Source organism: Dysidea avara, chromosome 3 (assembly GCF_963678975.1).
Source record: "Dysidea avara chromosome 3, odDysAvar1.4, whole genome shotgun sequence".
NCBI classification, from domain to species: domain Eukaryota; kingdom Metazoa; phylum Porifera; class Demospongiae; order Dictyoceratida; family Dysideidae; genus Dysidea; species Dysidea avara.
The window spans coordinates 10,254,574-10,274,469 of NC_089274.1; the positions used below are offsets into that span (position 1 = coordinate 10,254,574).

At 37.6% G+C, this 19,896-nt stretch overlaps 1 protein-coding gene and 1 long non-coding RNA gene across 2 annotated transcripts; both read left to right on the forward strand.

Annotated features, from left to right (window-relative positions):
• Positions 1-3,312: 3,312 nt before the first annotated feature.
• On the forward strand, positions 3,313-4,678 carry LOC136251716 (uncharacterized). Its single transcript, XR_010699165.1, has 3 exons — positions 3,313-3,703; positions 3,762-3,959; positions 4,010-4,678. It is a non-coding gene; the product is annotated as an uncharacterized lncRNA (long non-coding RNA).
• A 3,485-nt stretch (positions 4,679-8,163) lies between these two features.
• On the forward strand, positions 8,164-19,317 carry LOC136249297 (protein NLRC3-like). The gene is made up of 4 exons (XM_066041259.1): positions 8,164-8,318; positions 12,777-13,055; positions 13,118-13,186; positions 14,417-19,317. Exons 1-4 carry the CDS (start codon positions 8,285-8,287, stop codon positions 19,063-19,065), a joined length of 5,031 nt encoding a protein of 1,676 aa, XP_065897331.1. The 5' UTR covers positions 8,164-8,284; the 3' UTR covers positions 19,066-19,317.
• Positions 19,318-19,896: the final 579 nt, after the last annotated feature.

The window sequence follows — 19,896 nt, forward strand, 5'->3', positions numbered from 1 at the left end:
TCTTCTAGCTGATCTCTCTACAGGGTAATTTGTTTGTACGTAGCTAAATTCTGTACAGGTGATTTGTTTGCAGCTGAGCTCTTTACAGAATGGTTTCTTTGTGGCTGAACTATCTACAAGGTAACTTCTTCTAACTGATCTTTCTACAGGGCAATTTGTTTGTGGCTGAATTTTCTGCAGGGTGATTTCTTTGCAGCTGAACTCACTACATGGTGGTTTCTTTGTAGCTGAACTCTCTACAAGGTAATTTCTTCTAGCTGATCTCTCTACATGATGGTTTCTTTGTAGCTGAACTCTCTACAAGGTGACTTCTTCTAGCTGATCTTTCTACAGGGTGATTTGTTTGTAGCTGAACTATCTACAAGGTAACATCTTCTAGCTGATCTCTCTACAGGGTGATTTGTTTGTAGCTGAACTATCTACAAGATAACTTCTTCTAGCTTATCTCTCTACAGGGTGATTTGTTTGTAGCTGAATTCTGTACAGGTGATTTGTTTGCAGCTGAGCTCTTTACAGAATAGTTTCTTTGTAGCTGAACTCTCTACAAAGTAACTTCTTCTAGCTGATCTCTCTACATGGTGGTTTCTTTGTAGTTGAACTCTCTACAAGGTGACTTCTTCTAGCTGATCTTTCTACAGGGTGATTTGTTTGTAGCTGAACTATCTACAAGATAACTTCTTCTAGCTGATCTCTCTACAGGGTGATTTGTTTGTAGCTGAATTCTGTACAGGTGATTTGTTTGCAACTGAGCTCTTTACAGAATAGTTTTTTTGTAGCTGAACTCTCTACAAGGTAACTTCTTCTAGCTGATCTCTCTACAGGGTGATTTGTTTGTAGCTGAATTCTGTACAGGTGATTTGTTTGCAGCTGAGTTCTTTACAGAGTGGTTTCTTTGTAGCTGAACTCTCTACAAGGTAACTTCTTCTAGCTGATGTCTCTACAAGGTCACTAGTTTATAACTGAACTCTCTACATGGTGGTTTCTTTGTAACTGAACTCTCTACAAGGTGACTTCTTCTAGCTGATCTTTCTACAGGGTGATTTGTTTGTAGCTGAACTCTCTACAGGTGATTTGTTTGCAGCTGAACTCTCTACATGGTAACTTCTTCTACTTCTAGCTGATCTCTCTACAGGGTGTATAGCAACGTTGAAACCGGGTCACTACTGCTGACCCGGATGACCCACTGACCCGGATTTGACCCGGATTAATTAAAGCCGAGACGTGTTTCGGCTAGTCTCGAGCAAGCAAACGAGTCTACATTTTGAGCGTTCGATTCGTGTTGAGTAAATATTGCAACTTCAGCCTAGCTGTAGGTTGAAGACCAAAAAATAAAAGAAAAAAGGTCTTCACCTACTGACAATAGCTACCCCTCACCATAGATACCCTCAGTTTCGTGCTACATACTGCACTTACTAACAAATGGGCGTGGCTGAGCGTATGTTGGTAATGCGATAAATGGGCGTGGCTCACGAAAGAGCTACGCGATAGCGTTTATAAGTTTCCACGTCGTCAAACGAACAATTTCGTTTCTCACGTGATCCAATCCGGGTCAGACCCAGGATAAATTGTAAACCAGGTCAGACCCGGATGACCCGGAGAAATTGTGACCCGGATGACCCGACCCGATTTCAACGCTGGTGTATAGGGGATTTGTTTGCAGCTGAGCTCATTACAGAATGGTTTCTTTGTAACTGAACTCTCTACAAGGTAACTTCTTCTAACTGATGTCTCTACAAGGTCACTAGTTTATAGCTGAACTCTATACATGGTGGTTTCTTTGTAACTGAACTCTCTACAAGGTGACTTCTTCTAGCTGATCTTTCTACAGGGTGATTTGTTTGTAGCTGAACTCTCTACAAGGAAACTTCTTCTAGCTGATCTCTCTACAGGGAGATTTGTTTGTAGATAAACTCTCTACAGGTGATTTGTTTGCAGCTGAACTCTCTACATGATGGTTTCTTTGTAGCTGAACTCTCTACAAGGTAACTTCTTCTAGCTGATTTCTCTACAGGGTCACTAGTTTGTAGCTGAATTCTCTACATGGTGGTTTCTTTGTAACTGATCTCTATACAGGTTACTTGTTTCTAGCTGATCTCTTGAATTCTCTTCAGGGTGACTGCTCTATTAGGATGACTGCTCTATTAGAGTATCTCAATCTCGCACTTGCTACGCCAAGTTGGATTTCGTGTTATAACTCCGTGGCTTTATGTCTGATTCTTCTACACCATTGAAGAGCCTTTTTAAGATGATTACTCCATCTATACAGCGATTTTCAAAACATTACCCCAAGCGGTTTATCTGGTAGGCGTGGCAAGCAGTTGTTTTTTATTAGCTAATCTCGATTGCGTAGTTGTTACATACTGTTGGTTTTTTCGTTGTATTTCCTGGTTTTTAGCTCGATTTCTTTCAAACCACAAAAGGTTTGAGGTTCAATAGTTAACCTATTCACCCACCAAGTTTCAGCTTCTTCCCATATGCGGTTTACTCTGTAGGCGTGACAACATATTGGTGTTATTTTTCGTGAATAATCAATCATAACTCTTAGCCTGTTTATCGTATTCCTGCCAATGTCGGTACCGAGATGCGCCTTTGTACTCCCCCTTCTGTGTGCTAAATTTCAAGGCAATCAGATATGGCGTTCGCGTTTTATAGCAGTTTTTGTAAGTGTGCGAAAAGAGGAAGAAAAATAAGAAGAAAAACGAAGAAACTAAGCCAATTTTTGAAGTCGCATATCTCGGGAACACTTGAAGCGATTTCGATCAAATTTGGAATGTGGAGTACTGAAGGTGGAGTTAGTGTCCACAGCAAAAATCGTCTTGTTTCATCAAGGCAGCACAGAGCTACGGAGGTGCGAAAATTGCGTTTTCTTTCTTCCTGTCAATATACTGTTCCGCGCCGGCTTCTTGGGCCGCACGACACACTACCGTGTGTCTTGATTTAACTTGGCTATCTGAGATTAAATACTAGGGTATTTTTCATGGCTAATAGGGCCTAATGTATTTCGTGGACTGGACTCACAGACTGAGCTGGAAACAGCTTCTTAACAATAATCCAGGGATTGCCTATCTCTTCTAATGGAGGCATTATCTTGTTCTTCCAGTAGGCTGCAGTTAATAGTGACTCCAATGTTACAAGAGATAGATAATGCCTGGATTATTGTTAAGCTGCTTCCAGCTCAGTCTGTGAGTCCAGTCTGCAAGTCCATTCCACAAAATATATTAGGCCTGGCTATATAGGGCCATTTGTAAAACAAAAAAATATTTATAGTAAAATAAACTCTGAGTCAGCTAATACGTACTTGTCTACATTTGTTATGACTAAAGTGGTTAGCTGTACACTTGTGCATTTGTTACACTTGTTGGTATTTATGTAGAAACTTAACATCACTGAAGAATCTATCAAAGCTCGCATCATTCTGAAAACGATTGAAAATTTCACATATAATTTGACAGATGCTGATGTTCCATTAGCATAGCAGCTGAGGATTAACTTGAATGATTTATATTGGAAGTATCATACACAGCTCCCAAAGTCTGAAGGATTATTGTTGGGCCCAAACTCAAAGAGTTTATTGCAATATGCATGTAGAAAAATAAGACGAGCTAAATTGACCTTGCAGTGTTCTACCATGAAGAAAATGAAGCAAAGAAAGAAAAGATCTTCAAAAAGGGTTGGAATTAAGGCAGATAGGTTGGCCAAAAGTGTAAGCTATATTGATGTGCAATTTTCTGAAGTGAATATTGATGTTTGTTTTTATGTAGGCTAGTGGTATTAAAATGCAAGGAGAACAGAAGGTAGAAACGTACGTCGAAGGTGTTCAGGATGCACAGCAAAAAGAATGTGGTGTCTGTAAATACTGTAAGGATAAGCCTAAGTATGGTGGACCAGGCACTCTGAAGTAATGCTGTGTCAAACGAAAATGTACCATGATATCTACTTGGAATAACAGCAAAAAGACGGTACATTAATGACAAATGGTTTTACCTGTTATTATTTATTCTATAATTAGGACAACATACTATCATTTATGACAAACATTGGTCGAACAATAGTAACGATGATTGGCAATGGAAACTGTTTTTATAGATGAATTTCTTATCAGTTATTTGGAACACAAGAGGAGCACCCCACAGTACAGAGTGTTGTGTATCATATGGAAAATCTAAATAAAGAGATTTTTTCAACTTATCTAATCCCAGGTGTAAACGAAGCCACAATAGAAGAGCAAATTAAACATGTATGGGAACCAAAAACTTGGGCTACCCATGTTGAAGTACTTGCTACTGCCACTATATTTCAAACGCCAGTATTTTATTGTACTGAAGACTCAGAGGGCTTTAAATGGAGAGTGGTAAGACCCATCTGTAGTTCAAGAACATGCAATTTGTGATTTCCTGTATTACCTGATGTTGATGCAAGCATTGCTTTACTGATGCCAGACCACTTTGAACTTATGTATTTTGAAAATCATCATTATGATGCAGTTGTGTCTTTGACTACTGGAAAAGTTTGCACAGATCATCCTATTTTAGCAGGCACTCATGATCAGAGTTCTGTGATTGAACTCACAAGTTGAATTTTGTCATTTTTGGTACGTGTATGGCATGTTGTGCCTCCTTGTGTTTGTTACTTCTGCTCTTTTATATTACTGTAATATAGCTATCAGTGTTACATACTAGTACATTCTTGTGGTATAAAGATTTAATGATATTATTCAAATACAAACACACTGTGTAAAGTTTATTTGACACCTCTGCTGGTGATATAGAAAAGGATGTAGAAGAAGAATGGTGGTGTGAAGATGTTACTCACTACAGCTAGTATGCTCACTGAATGCGCTCCAGTTCGTGATCTTCCCTTGGTTATATATTATAAGTATTGCATACTACTATGATGTTCTTTACAGCGTAATAGGTTATTAGAGATGGGACAATGATATCAATAAATCACCATATTGAGCGAATCAATACAAATTTCACTAGATTGACATATCGCAACATAATTATCTGGTGTACTGACATGAATATTAGAAAGTATGTAGATGCTAATTTACAAAAATGTTAGTATTATGATCTGTCTTTTAAGAAAATCTGACATGTACTGGTTTCTAATAATTATCGCAATTATTATTGTATCATGATATTTTAAGCCAATGTATTATGTATACTGTTGATACTTTCCAATCCTATATTGTCCCACCTCTACAGGCTATATATTATGCTTTATGCGGTGGGAGTATTAATCCTAAACCTTGACCATCTAGGATCACTAAAAGCCTAACCAGGTTGTATGAGCAAGTAGCTATAGTGTTACTTATGCATCATTCTTGTATGTCAAGACTAAGTTGCAATTGGGCTGTTTTGTTTATATAAATTGCCACTTACTGTTTGATGTGAGCAACTGAATGTATACAGTGAAACCTTTGTATTAAGGGTATGGATGTTGGAACCAACTGACTGTAGTGTCCTGATTATCAAGATGTTTAAGTGATACCTTACTAAGTGTCCAGATTTTCGCTGTACATGTATATGCATAAAAATAAGTTAATAGCAGAGCTCTGCTGCCACGTTAATGATAGCCCTGCACTATCATGGAGGTTATTTCATCTAAGAGCGTTTATATAACCAAAATATATTGCATGTGTATACACATTATTGTCAATAGTACAAAGAACACAGTGGCATAAATGTGGTGATCAATGTCTAATTAACACACCCATTAATGTCAAAACAGCTTTTTAAACAATCCAATAATCTACAAAACTGGTTGAATAAACATGTCAAAGATTCTATGGACACCAATAAAACAAAACAAATAATACAAAGAGTCAAATACTGAAAAGTTAAATCAAGAAAATGTGCATGTACAACGGATTCAAGCCTAGATGGAATTTTGACCCAACGTCTGTAATGTGCAGTATCTATAATCGGAACAATTTTTTCATACTTTCAGTTAATGCAAATCCTGTATTTACACACATTCTGTATCCCTTGTTCCATGCACTATCAATTCTTACAGATACTTTGTGAACACTGTATTTTATTGGAGGACTGCACTCTTTGTCTATGTTCTAGCTGAATATTTCTCTTCAGTTTTTACTCAAGAAGACACTACTAAAGTACCAGTATTAGAAGGTAACCCTCTTCCTGAAATTCCACCAATTCACATACAGTCTGATGGGGTATCTCAATTACTTCACAACTTTAAGCCCCACAAAGGGCCCAGACAATCTTCCATCTTACTTTCTCAAGAGGTAGCAAATGAAATTTCCCCTGCCCTTTCTATAACCTTTTCTATAATTTTCCAAACATCACTAAACCAAGGAGCCATACCTGACTTATGGAAATCTGCTCTGATAGTTCCAGTATATAAAAAGGCAGTAAGAAGGACCCTGCCAACTAGCGTCCTGTATCACTAACATGTATGTGCTCAAAAATCATGGAACATGTTATCTACTCTGAACATTTGAATAATCATCAAGCTTTAAGAGATGAACAACATGGCTTCCAGCAGCATAGGAGTTGTGAGATACAATTAATTATAACAGCAAATGATTTTGCACAATGCTTAAACCAACAAGGACAGTGTGATGTGTTGCTGCTTGAATTCTGTAAAGCCTTTGACAAGGTTCCCACTCTGGTCTCTTCCACAAGTTACAATTTTATGGTATTAAAGGACCTCTTTTGACTTGGATTAAGAACTTCTTTCTGATCAATCACAACAAGTGATGTTAAATAATAAACAAGGTGACTCATGTAATGCGGGTGTACCACAAGAAACTGTTCTGGCTCCATTACTATTTTGATTTACATCAATGACCTTCCTTTACATGTCTCAAGTAAAGTTTGATTTTATGTTGATGATGTTATACTTTACTCAAATATTTACTCCGTGGAGGACTGCCATCAATTACAACGTGATCTTGATTCCTTAACACAGTGGGCACACAAGTGGCTTATGACCTTTAATCCAATTAAATGTGAATTTCCTACAAATAACAAACAAGATAAACATCATACCATTCACTTACCACATTGACAACTCTACAATCAGAGAGGTCACTCATGCTAAATATCTAGGTGTAGTCATTGATCAACACCTTAACTGGGACAACACACAAAACAAGCTGCTAGTAAAGCCAGTAAAATACTAGAGTGCACAGTTTTAAATTTTCCTTTTTCCCTTCAGTGATTAAACTATGGAATAATCTACCCCAGAACATTGTTAACGCTTCCACATACATTGTGCTTTGTAAAGATTTGGACACTTTTATAATTACACCTGTGCATTATAATCATACATGATTCCTGCACAGTACACAATAATATAATAACAATAATCTTAGTTCGTGACAAAAAGGTAGACCAACATAACTCTTTCGGATATGCATCTGAAATTTACTCCTTTACATTTGCAAGAGATCAAGGACACTTAAATGCCCACTTTACATGTGCTGGACAGCGTTAGCGAACTTCCAGTTTGGACTTCTTTGAGGCAGTGCAAGGATTCCATACCATGCGTGTACATGTATACTCCAGAGATGATCATATCAGATACCAATGGATCATATCAGATACCAATGGATCATATCAGATACCAATGAACCATGTATTCAGGTGTATGTAGCACCTTATGCAAAGTATTATTGGCTTTGGGAGACATAATGCTTGCAGTGGCTTGACAAAACTCAATTGCGCAGAATATGTACTTGCTGATGTTAATTGTGTGCTGGATGTGCGGGCACTTTGCAGACTACAGTTCCACATCTGGTGGGGATAAGACAAAAAAAAATTGTCAGGAGTCCCACTGTATGCACTGTTGCAGGCTGACAAGTTCACACCTAAGCACAACATCGATATAGGTGCATCTTACATTATATTCAATCCAAGCTCAGGTTCTCTATTAGCTCTACTGATCTCTGCCATCACCTGAGTCTAGCTGGCACAGATAATACTATGATTGGTGTCACAATGTGTAGTAATTTCTCTGTACTGGCGAGTCACAAGTTTCATATGCACTACCTGAGGGGGACTGATGAGATATGGAAGGGTAGTCGCTTTCATCCGTCCAACTCTTCAGGCTTCCACAAAATATACTACGATCGATAATATGTCTATTAAATTCGAGCAGTCAGTGTTTAGTTCTATTAATAGAACATAAGAACAGAAGATCACGTGACTCAACATGGAATAGGGTGAACTTAGCGATTCCCTAGTACACGGTACAGCCGTAGTGGTTGTGATTTAAGCATCGATCACAAGGAAACTGGGTGTTACGTATCAGAATGGAGGGCGAAAATGTAACTAGCCATTGTCCGGGTAAGTTTTTATTCAGTTTTTTTGTTTTGTTTTGTTGTTTTTTTTTAACGGAGCAGGCGAGATTTACATTGAATTATACATAGATTGGGTGTAAAATGTGTGTGCTGTCGACATGGATTATGCACCTATCATAGGGTTCAACCATTGACTGGGGAAAACCTAGTGTGGCGGCGCCCGCCCCTTCGCATGGAGTAAGGGTCTGGTATGCTTAGTATAGTGGAGTTGTACCGGATTACCAAAAACTGGTGCAACCAATCAGAACGCTCCACGTTTAATCAGCGCATTTTTGTTTATGTTACGTCAGAAGAATGAATCAAATGCTCTAATAGTACTGAAAGAAACAAAAGGAGTTAGCTAATAAAGAACAAAGAGAAGAAAGTGTTATTTCGGAAAGGGCTTTTCGCCTTGTTTGATACGCGAAAAACCCAGGTTACGCTCTGATTTCCTAGGTAGGGAGACATGTCTATTCTATAAAAGTAGACCAATCCACTTTCGCCTGTGTAAAGGCGAAGGAAGTTCAATATCACTGCCACAATTTTGAGTGAGGCACTTCCGTTAAGACCATTTTTGTTACGTCATTACATTCAAATTAAATTCCTCCAGAACAACTCAGTGATACTAAGCAAACCAGACCCTTACTCCATGCGAAGGGGTGGGCGCCGCCAGACTAGGGAAAACCTGTCTTATCGTTGCAAGTATACGGAAAAACTACAAATGTTAAGCTTGATTTAATAGGACAAGGGGGTAGTCACCTCCATACCACCAATTGATGCACTTGCGACCGGGATCAAGATTTAATCAAGTGATCAAGGGGTATTTTTGCAGTGTATCAAGCGATCAAAGCGTCCGCAAAAGTGGCGATCAAGCACCTTTATAAAGCTAACTTTGAGCAACATGAGAATTTACTAAGCTTTTACGGTTGACGATCAAGAATCAAGGTTCTTGGAAAGATGAAATCAAGTGATCACGGCAGTATTTTGGCAATCAAACTTTTTGATCCCGGTTGCGAGCGCACCAATTGGCGGTATGGAAGTGACTACCCCTTGTAGGATCATAGAAAAAAAAGTTGGGGAACAAAGGGGGCCACCTACACCTGCAGATACAGATCTACTAGTGGACATTTAATCCCTAAGTCATATAGGGGATTCCACGAATTTACTAGAAAATGCATACTAACCTGTATAATCTTGATAAGGTATGCTAAAATAAGGTAAATGAGGGTATTTCCGGACACTTTTTAGTAAAATCCATTTAACACTGCACTCACAATGAAATAAGACAAATTCTAGGAATTGTTTTAAAGCCTATCTAATGGTGCATCTGTGGTACAAATTTCATTTCGATACAATCGACTGCTGAGGAGTTATGAGCCGAAATTTAACAGCGTGTAAAAATGCAACATACAGCTAATTCTGGACACTTCGAATAACAAGCAAGTAGCACCTTCCACAGGTTATACCAATCCTTTTTGAAGGATGAAGGCTAAAGTACCACTTATCTGCAGCTTATAAATCAAGTAGAAACTTCATACCCTTTAGGAGAAAGCAGCAGTGCATATTTTTAAAAGTTTATATAATTCATGAATATTTTCGTTGTATTTCAACCAAACAGCCTTTAGGAGAAAGCAGCAGTGCGTATTTTTAAAAGTTTATGTAATTCGAGAATATTTTCTTTGTATTTCAACCGAATAACTGCTGAAAAATCGACTGCCACTCCACCTGTGCTGCATGGATTCTTACGATTTTTAGTATGCAATTAGCTGAGGGTATCTTCATATAAATCTTTGAAAATCAAAATATGAGCTTGGGCTGTGAACCAAATTATCCGTGATTGTGCTACAAATTTGTGTCAAACTTCGTGGTGAAATAACAGATTCGCTTCAATTTTGGTTTGTAGATAGGCCATAGGACACTGCATTAGCATACCAAATTATAGGCCCAGAGATTCTACCATTGTTGAGAATGATCTAAGTGTCCGGAATTAGCCGCTGTCTGGAATTACCCGCACTTATCTTATCCTTAATTCGTGAGAAACCTTGGTTCGAAAGCTGTGATTTTTGTTCTGTAAGTGGTAGTTTCACAGCTACAATCTGGAAATTCCTTACATAGTACCCTAATGAACCTGTCAACAATATATGTGTGTTTCAGCCCATTAGCATTGCTCATTTTTGAGATGCTGTGAACAACTCCCCATGCTTCAGGACCAATCCTGGTTAAATTATGGGGTGTAGTGTTAACATCTCAATAGTGAGCAGTGCAAATGGGCTGAAACACACATATATTGTTGACAGGTTCATAGGGGTACTGTGTAAGGAATTTCCGGATTGTAGCTGTGAAACTACGACTTACAGAACAAATCATGGCTTTCGGACCAAGGTTTCTTGTGAATTAAGGCTATAATATTTTAGCGTACCTTCTTATGAACTTTCCTTCAAGATTTTTTGACAAGTAGTCTTTAATTTCACTACTAACCACCCCAGAACTCTTTCAATTATTCCTGAAACCTTCTGTAAATACGGTTTCTAAAATATTCACGGAAATTCTTGGATGCCCGGTCTCCTTAACTGGGAAAATTTTTAGCATGCGCGGGTTAGTATGCAGCTTCTAGTAAATTCATGGAATCCTCTGTATGACTTAGGGATTAAATGTCCACTAGTACATCTGCAGGTGTAGCCTCCAGGCGACCTCCCTTGTTTCCCTACTTTTTTTTCTATGATCCCTAATCAAGCTTAAAAATACCTAATTTTTCCTTATACAGTGTACTTGTTTGTTTACTTTTTGTAACATTATTATGACTGGTGAATCCGCACATACCAAATTATAGTGCCAGAGTAGAACTATTGTAAACGAAATGACAATTCTCATTTCACTTAAAGTTAGCTCACAACCACACAAATATGGTTCCTCTCACCATTTTTATGTTCAATCGTCTACTCCATCTTTACCTCCAATGAATCTTGATTTGTCACTAACGAGACAGTTAATCAGCAACTTCAAACTTTGATGACAATAATTATTGTACTTATCATGTTGTATTGTAGTTCCACTCCAATTGTTTAAGTAATTAATTTTATTCTTGTAATTTAAATTGCTCTTCCCGTAATTTTAACTTAACGTAATTCTGGTTGCTGATAGTTCTTATCAGTACTCCAGCTGCTGTACTTCAGCTTTTTTTTTGCTTTTTTTTTCAGCAGCAAAATCATCATACAGTACGGTAGTATTGTATATTAGGGGTGTGGGTTTTTCTGGCCAAAAATATCACCCAAAAACAAGCTTCACAATACCATCCTGGTACTTTAGCAGTGTTGGTTAGGTATAACCAAGCCCAAAACTGCCTTCAGTGCGACCCTAAATGCTTCCAATAGGGTAGCTACATTTTTTAAAAAGTTATCAATGGAATTTTCTGTTGACTGCCTAACTGCCTACCTGATGCCTTCAGACAAGCGTAACTCGATAACGGGCCTTAACGGCTAAGGCTAAAGGCTTGATTTTTTCTCTGTATGATGCCGCTTCATCACTAGGTGTGCCTTATGGCATACCACAGCACGTAAAATGTATGCATCATGGAACTTATCTTTGTCCTCCTTTGTGTCCCATTTCTGTCCAAGGTGTCATTTCACGGTAGCCTGATGCATGGCTTTAGGAATCATCTGTATTTTCCGTGGTGACTGAATTGATTGCAGAGACGTCTTCATTTGTAAAGCTGTGTAATAGGCTGACAATCCAAGGTGTCGATTCACAGTAGCATGATGCATGGCTTCAGGAATCATCTGTCTTTTCCGTGGTGACGGGATTGAATGCAGGGACGTCTTCATTTGTAACGCTGTGTAACAGGCTAAAAATAGGTGAAAGCATGATGGCCGCCTCACTTTTGAGTCAGTAACTGATAGTTAGGACACACAAATCGTCCATATTTTCATGGTGGCTGGATTGATTGCAGATACACCAACTATTCACAGTCTGTGCTAACCTGACACACATATAACATGACCACTCAAGTTTATCACAGCTGCTACCTTGTAATATGTCTCAACCAATTGAACCAACAGTCCTTCACCACTTTCATCATGAATCACGTTCGCAATTAATCATGTGATGCATTACTTGATTCGCAATGTGACCCTCAAATAGTACTGAGCTGTGCCAGTATGCAAGTAGCTACTGGGAGGGCTCAGGGCTGTAAGATTTGGTGTGATTTTCAATTAAAAATTCTGCTTCTGAAAGGGGGGTTCGTCCAAACCATCCGAACCCCCCCCCCCCCCCCCCCCCCCTGACTATGCCCTTGACAATGCTTCTTATTTAGCTTCTATACGCTTACATGGTTTAGTCTTTAAATAATCAGTCATGTGTGAAATGTGTATTTATGAGTGCATGTGTATTGTATGCTAGGAAATGTATCTTGTCCATTGAAATTATTATGATTCATAGGATATGCAAATCGGATTTTATTTCTGTGTAGGGCATCAGAAAAGCAAACCAAATCTAAAAGAGCTTGTCAGATATAGTGCCAAAATATCTTCTTGTTGGAAGAAAGTTGCTTTAGAATTGGATTTGCGAGAAGAGCAAGTGGACACCATTGATGTGAACTATTCCATTGTTCAAGAGAAATGTTATCGAATGTTTTCCACATGGTTAAAGATGACTGCTGATTCTGAGTGTTGCTGGTGTCGAATTGCTTCTGCTTTCCACATGGCTGAATTACAGGCAGTTTCAAAACAAATAAAGGAATGCTACATAAGTACGTATGTAATACATAAATATGTTTAATGTATTTATCTACATATGTGTCATGTATCACAGTTCCTGATGAATTTGCTGTTACAAATTTTAGCCCTGTCATTGCTGGTAGTAGCAATTCTAACATCAATGGTAAGTTGAAGAAACACATACGTAGTTGTGGTTGTAGACACTCTTTACAAGAGTTATAGCTATGTACTGTAACTGACAAAAGTTTGGCATAACTAAAGTTTGGCAAATTCTGTAAATTTACTTAATAGGTTGTTAAATGAAAAGCGGCACACACTTTTTTAATTCAAGAACTTAAGGAAACTAGAGCGTGCACACACACACAAACACACACAATCTACTGGTTTAAAATCTCATTTAAAGTAGGAAACAATTCAGGGGCAAAGAAATAGAGAGAGAAGGCAGCTGCCTCCCTCACTTTTTCCAATGCCCAGTGGCTAAAGTATAGCAACTATTGTACCTCATTTTGGTCATCAGCCAACTACTTTGCCTTGATTTAGTAGGATTTGTGCTAAAGGTTATGCCAGAATGGAATACTACATGAATCCGTATTGAAAGTGCATGAAATCGAGATGCTCTAATAGAGCAATCACCTAACTACTCTAATAGAACATTCAGCAGAAACAGAATACAGTGGTCCCTCGATTATCCAGCCATCGGTTATCCAAATTTTCGGTTATCCAAACACTGATCTATTGCAGTATATTGTCTAAAGTGTGTGTTCTATTAGAGTTACTGAACAGGGCTCCATATATATATATGAATGGGCTTCTATTATCCAAACTTTTCAATTATCTGGACCTAATGAGTTCAAAGAATCGAGGGACCACTGTAAGTTGGTTCTGCTAAACAATTTATTCAATCTGTCTATATTAACAGATGTACAAATATCTAAACATACTCAAGTACATAAGTCTCTCTGAAAATCCTTCATTTACTGATGTATCTTAACGATATATTCTATCCAAATACACATGTACTACTGAAAATGCTCACTGATTCAATCTCAAAGCATTCAAATTTCAACATTTCCTGCCAGACACTCCTAGTACTGGCATGTTTTACAAGCTAGTGTGCTTTGCATACCAAGGTAGGTACACACTGAGGTAATGATTTTTAAACACTTCATAGATAACATCGCCACATGACTTCTCCCCCCCCCCCCCCCCCCACTCTGAAGTACTGCCCCCTTTGGACATGACACATGTGCATAAGTTTTATTAACGCACGTGTCAGTCACTTCAGTGTCTTGGGCCTCATAGACCATTGGTGTCTTGTTACTTTGTAGCATTGTGTCAGCTTCTTTACTTTCTCATTACACATTTAATTATAATTTCTGTGTCAATTCCACAGAAATACCACCAATAATTGATTTTCTGGGTGATTACTATCGAGATGTGTACAAAGCAATAAGATATGATCCTGATAGAGATGATTGGCCTCCTAATCAAATAAAACTGAATGTCAATGTCACTTTAATACACTATAAAAGTGGACGTACACAGGAAGAACTTATTGAAATAGTCAAACGTCATGAAGAAGGTGCTTCTGCGGTAGATGATGTGGCATCATCTGAGCCTAAGGCTAAAAGGCCACGGCTTGGTAATTCCAAAGTGACTAAAAACCTCACTGATATATTTGCAGCAGATCCTGCTGAAGAAAAAGAAAATAGTGTACCACCAAGGCGTATTCTGATAGAAGGCGCTCCTGGCATTGGTAAAACTGTAATCGCTAAAGAAATAGCTTTCCTTTGGGCTAATGGCAAATTACTGCAAGAAGTCACAGTTTTGTTTTTGTTGTTTCTCCGTAATCCTAAGTTATGGGAGATCAGATCAGTAAAGGAGCTGGTACAGTTCTTAACAATTAATAGTGTTTTTGATGATGATAAAGTAGCTGATTGTACTCTGACGCTGTTGCATTCAAAACGATTCCAAATTGCCTTTGTATGTGATGGCTTGGATGAGTATCCACAAAATAAGAACCCATTTATTCTAGACCTCATTTATGGCCAGGTTTTTCCCAAGGCAAAGATTGTATGCACATCACGACCAACAGCATCACTTGGTTTACATGGCCATGTAGATAGAAGAATCGAAATTTTTGGGTTTACAAAGGAAGAAAGGGAAAAGTGTATTACAATGTCACTCACAGATTCACCTGATAAAAAGGGCAAGCTTGAAAAGTATCTAAAGGACAATCCCATAATTGATGATCTCTGCTTTATTCCTCTACATTTAGCTATCCTGATGTTCCTTTTCCAGCAGGGCACATTACCTGAGACCTTAACTAAATTAAATGAACTGTTTGTAATTCATACTATATACAGAAGCTTGAAAAAGACCCATAAACAGTATATGTCCAACTTAGTACAAAGCTTAGCAGATCTTCCTGAGAAATATTATAATGTGATCTGTAAGCTATCTAAACTGGCTTACGAAGGTGTGAAACATCATCAGTTAGTATTTACCTCTGATGAAATAATGCTGATATGTCCTGAAATTTCTGACATGCCAGATGTCACTAATGGATTTGGCTTACTACAAGCTGTACCATACTATTCTACAGTCGGAGCAGGTACAACTACTTCATATAGTTTTTTGCATTTCACCATGCAAGAATATTTAGCTGCTCTACATGTATCAACCCTACCCAATCTTGAGCAATTTCGTTTGTTGCAGCAAACATTTTGGAATGGCTTCTTCCAGTATATGTGGATGATGTACACAGGAATAGCTGGTGTAAATTCCGAGCCATTCTTGCGCTTCATTGACACGTACATAATACACACTGATTCAGTGATTTTGTTTGACAGTCAACTAGATGAATATAAGTGCTTGCATTTATTTCAGTGCTACACTGAGGCAAAATGCCTAGAAATGCTTGAAGTAATATCATCCCTTTTCAAAGATGGTAACATTAGTTTTCATGGTGTATCATTTTTTCAGCATAACTTTCTATCATTAATTTCGTTTTTGTCCAAGTCTAACATACAATGTCAAGCATTAATTTTCAATCGTTGTGGGGTATTTGGAAAAGACTTGATGAATGTTTTAAAATGGTTTGCCATCAACAACACTGACAAAATATTAACCTTAAGATATGTTGATCTCTATGATAATTTTTCAAATACGTCTCCATGGGTTGTATTCTGTGCTGTTATTAAATACAGTTTGGTTGATGATTTAACTCTACGTGGAGGGTCTGGACTAGAAGAATACACTGAACAGCTAAAAGAAAGTCTTCAAAATAATTCCACTCTGATATCGTTGACACTGTGTGATACTACATTAAAAGACATAACAATCGTTGAAGATATACTGATGGAAGGTGATAGCACTGTGACTACTCTAAACATATCTACCGCAACCATGGCATCGAATGCAATTGATATCACCAACAACATCTTGATTAGTACAGCAGTGAGAAATGATGAGGCTGCAGATTATAGCAAAGTACTTACTGTGAAGGTGTTGCATGACAATGTAAGTAACAGCAACTCTGAAACAGTGAACCTTTCTAATCAAGGCCTTTACAACCATGAAATAGGTTGTGTAATGTTTGGTTTGCAAAATAATACAACTGTTAAAGTATTAGATGTTTCCAACAATCATATAACTGATGCAGGTGTTAGAGTTATTAGAGATTGCTTATTAAGTAACAGTGTCATAACAGAATTAAACATATCCCGAAATAAGATCTCAGCTATAGCAATTGCCGAAATAATTCTAGCAAATTCCTCACTAGTAAAATTAAACGTTTCAAAAAATGGCATAAATGACAAAGGAGCAGAAGCTATCAGTGATGCAATCAAAGTTAATAGCACCTTACAAAAAGTCAACATGTCGTGTTGTCAAATCAGTTCAGTCGGAGCACATTTTATTGCTGAAGGATTATGTAAGAACTCGTCTGTCCAAAAACTTGATGTTTCTATTAACAAAATATTTGATGATGGTGCAATAGCCATATGTAGTTGCTTAAAGGATAATTCTACTCTTCAAAAATTGAGCATGTCATTTAATCAAATTACTAACAGAGGAGCTAAGGAAATAGCCAAGGCAATCAGACCCAGTACTAACTTGTGTGAACTTGACATTTCTGGTAACCGCATGACTAGTGAAGGTGTAATTGCATTTCTAGACACAATTCAAACAAATTCTGCTTTACAATCTCTGTATGTTCAGTTTAATAATATTACAAACCCTGGATCTCTTGAGATAGATCAGTACATCAAAGGTCTTAATGTGTCACTAGAAATTTGTGCTTCTTGGAATGACATATTTATTCATTATGGGCTAGTTGCTATCAAAACTACCTTGCACTTTTTCAATGTACATTCAGGGGCACCAGAAGGTGTTACTGGTGAAACCAATGTGGATAAAACAGTACATTGGCTAGTTGGTTGTTTAAACGATGCTAATTATGCTGCTGTACTTCTTAGCACATGTCTCAAGGATGATTCCAAATTAACAGAACTTGATTTGTCTAGTGTTGAAGTCACTTCAGAAGGGGCAAAGACAATTGCAGAAGTGCTTCAAGTCAACAAAACACTACAAAAACTTGACATTTCTTCCCAGCATATAGGCAATAATGGAGTTGTAGCTATTGGTGAGAACCTGAAGGATAACACCACTTTGCAAGAATTGAACATTGCTGGAGTTGGAACATGTGAGGAGGGAATTAAACAGTTTATGAACGTCATAAATTTAAATACAGGGCTTGTAAAACTAGACCTCTCTTCCAGCTGGTATTTAGGTCATACGTGCGATGCCATTATTGCTCTCAGTAGCTACCTTCGCACTAATAATACTCTACAAGAACTCATTTTGTCATCAATTGGTATTTTGGGGGGATTGGAGGAAATAACAAAAGCATTATATGTAAACACTACACTACTAAAACTAGTGGTTTCTGATAATCAATTTTATCCACGTGGAAAGATTATTGGTAATTTGTTACAAAACAATGAAACACTTATAGATCTTGATGTGTCAAAATGCTTTATTTGTCCAGAAGACGTAAAGGAGATTACAGGAGGACTCCAAGCTAACAAGAGTTTGCAAAGCCTAAACATTTCGTATAATAATTTACATGATAAAGGCATTGTTTATTTCCACGAGTGTCTGAAAGTCAATTGCACACTAAAGAAACTTGACATGTCTGAAAATAATATTAGAAGTGAAGGTGGTAAGCTTATTGGTAAGGGAATTATCCAGTTGACCGAAACACTACAGCAGTTAAACATTTCACACAACATGTTGTCATATGAAGCAATAGAAACTATTAGCAAATACCTTAAAGATAATAAGAGTATACAAAAATTTAATATTTCACATTGTTGCATTATTGGTAATGGACCCGAGCTAATTGCAGAAGCTATCGAAATAAATACAACACTGAGGATATTGGATATTTCATGTAACTGGTTGGGAGATGTTGGGATAATAAGCATTGCTAATAACCTTAAATGTAACAATACAATACAAAAGCTCAATTTGTCATCAACTTGGATGGCCAGTTCAGGAGCAGTAAAAATTGCAGAAGCACTTTGTGTGAATACAGCACTGCAAACACTAGATGTGTCACATAATATATTACAAGATGTTGGAGTAACAGCCATTGGAGAATGTCTCAAGAAAAATTCCACATTGCAGAATCTTAATGTGTCTTTTACTTCTTTCACTAATTTAACAGCTATCAAATTTGCAGAGACACTTCAAGTGAACACAGGCCTCCATACACTGAACCTTTTTACTGAAAGCGTTGTTGATATTGACGGTGTGACTTTCAACATGACTATTTTAAAAGCAGTTCACTTCAATACATCTATCATTTATGTAAAATTACCTCATACTGAATCAGTGGAAGTTGAAAACGAAATTGAAGTTATTAATCAAGAAAGAGCTAGACAAGGTGTGCATACTGTTTGCATTGACGATGAACAGAATGTGATTAATTACCTTTGTAGACTACATTCAGTTTGCAGTCAACTTTCAATGCTGTGAAGGAAGTGTTTGTATGAGTGCTGTCAATGTTGCCAGTGTCATTCTTTTTAGTGTACTTCTGTTTTGTATTGTTATTTACACTACTTAATGTCCTTCCTATATAAAAGGCAAATGATAATGTACACATGTCATGCAGCTTGGCACCCCACACCATGCATATATTGGGGCCTATAACTTTATTATGGCTCTTCACCTCACTTAATACTTTATAAATAGAAATTCAAAACTTAAATAAAGTTTGTAATCATAAAATCTGTGAATGGAAATTCTATTTGCATTCTACTAGTTCTTAAAGAAATAGCACTCTAATAGTATAGAACATGCAATTATAACTTGCATCTTAAATGATCATGTACTGTGTCTGTATAGATAAGAACTGTGCATGGGTAAAAACAAAAGCCAGTATGGATGCACAGGATTGGCATCATATACAAGGTAGCCACATGGGATGGCAGTTTTTCAGCTGCACCCTGGTGCACACATTGTGTTTCAGTTTTACAGCTGGGTGGCTGGAGTAATAGGGGTGGAGTTTCTTAAGCTTGCTCAAGGAAACAACAGTATAGTAAGTTCCATCCCAAGCATCAATCCTGGAACCCTTCGATTACCAGGCTGATGTCCTGGGCTTTTGCCTGAGAGTGACTGCTCTATTATAGTTACAATATTGTTATCTGTGAAGTTCAACTCAGCCAAATAATATTACACCACTTAATAAGAATAATTGCAGTAGCAATGTCTTTTAGTAATTGAGATGAGAATTAATGCTTCTGTTAGCCTATATGTCAACAGAATTGGTGCAAGTCTAACTTTTCTGCAGTACAAAGGCAACATGTA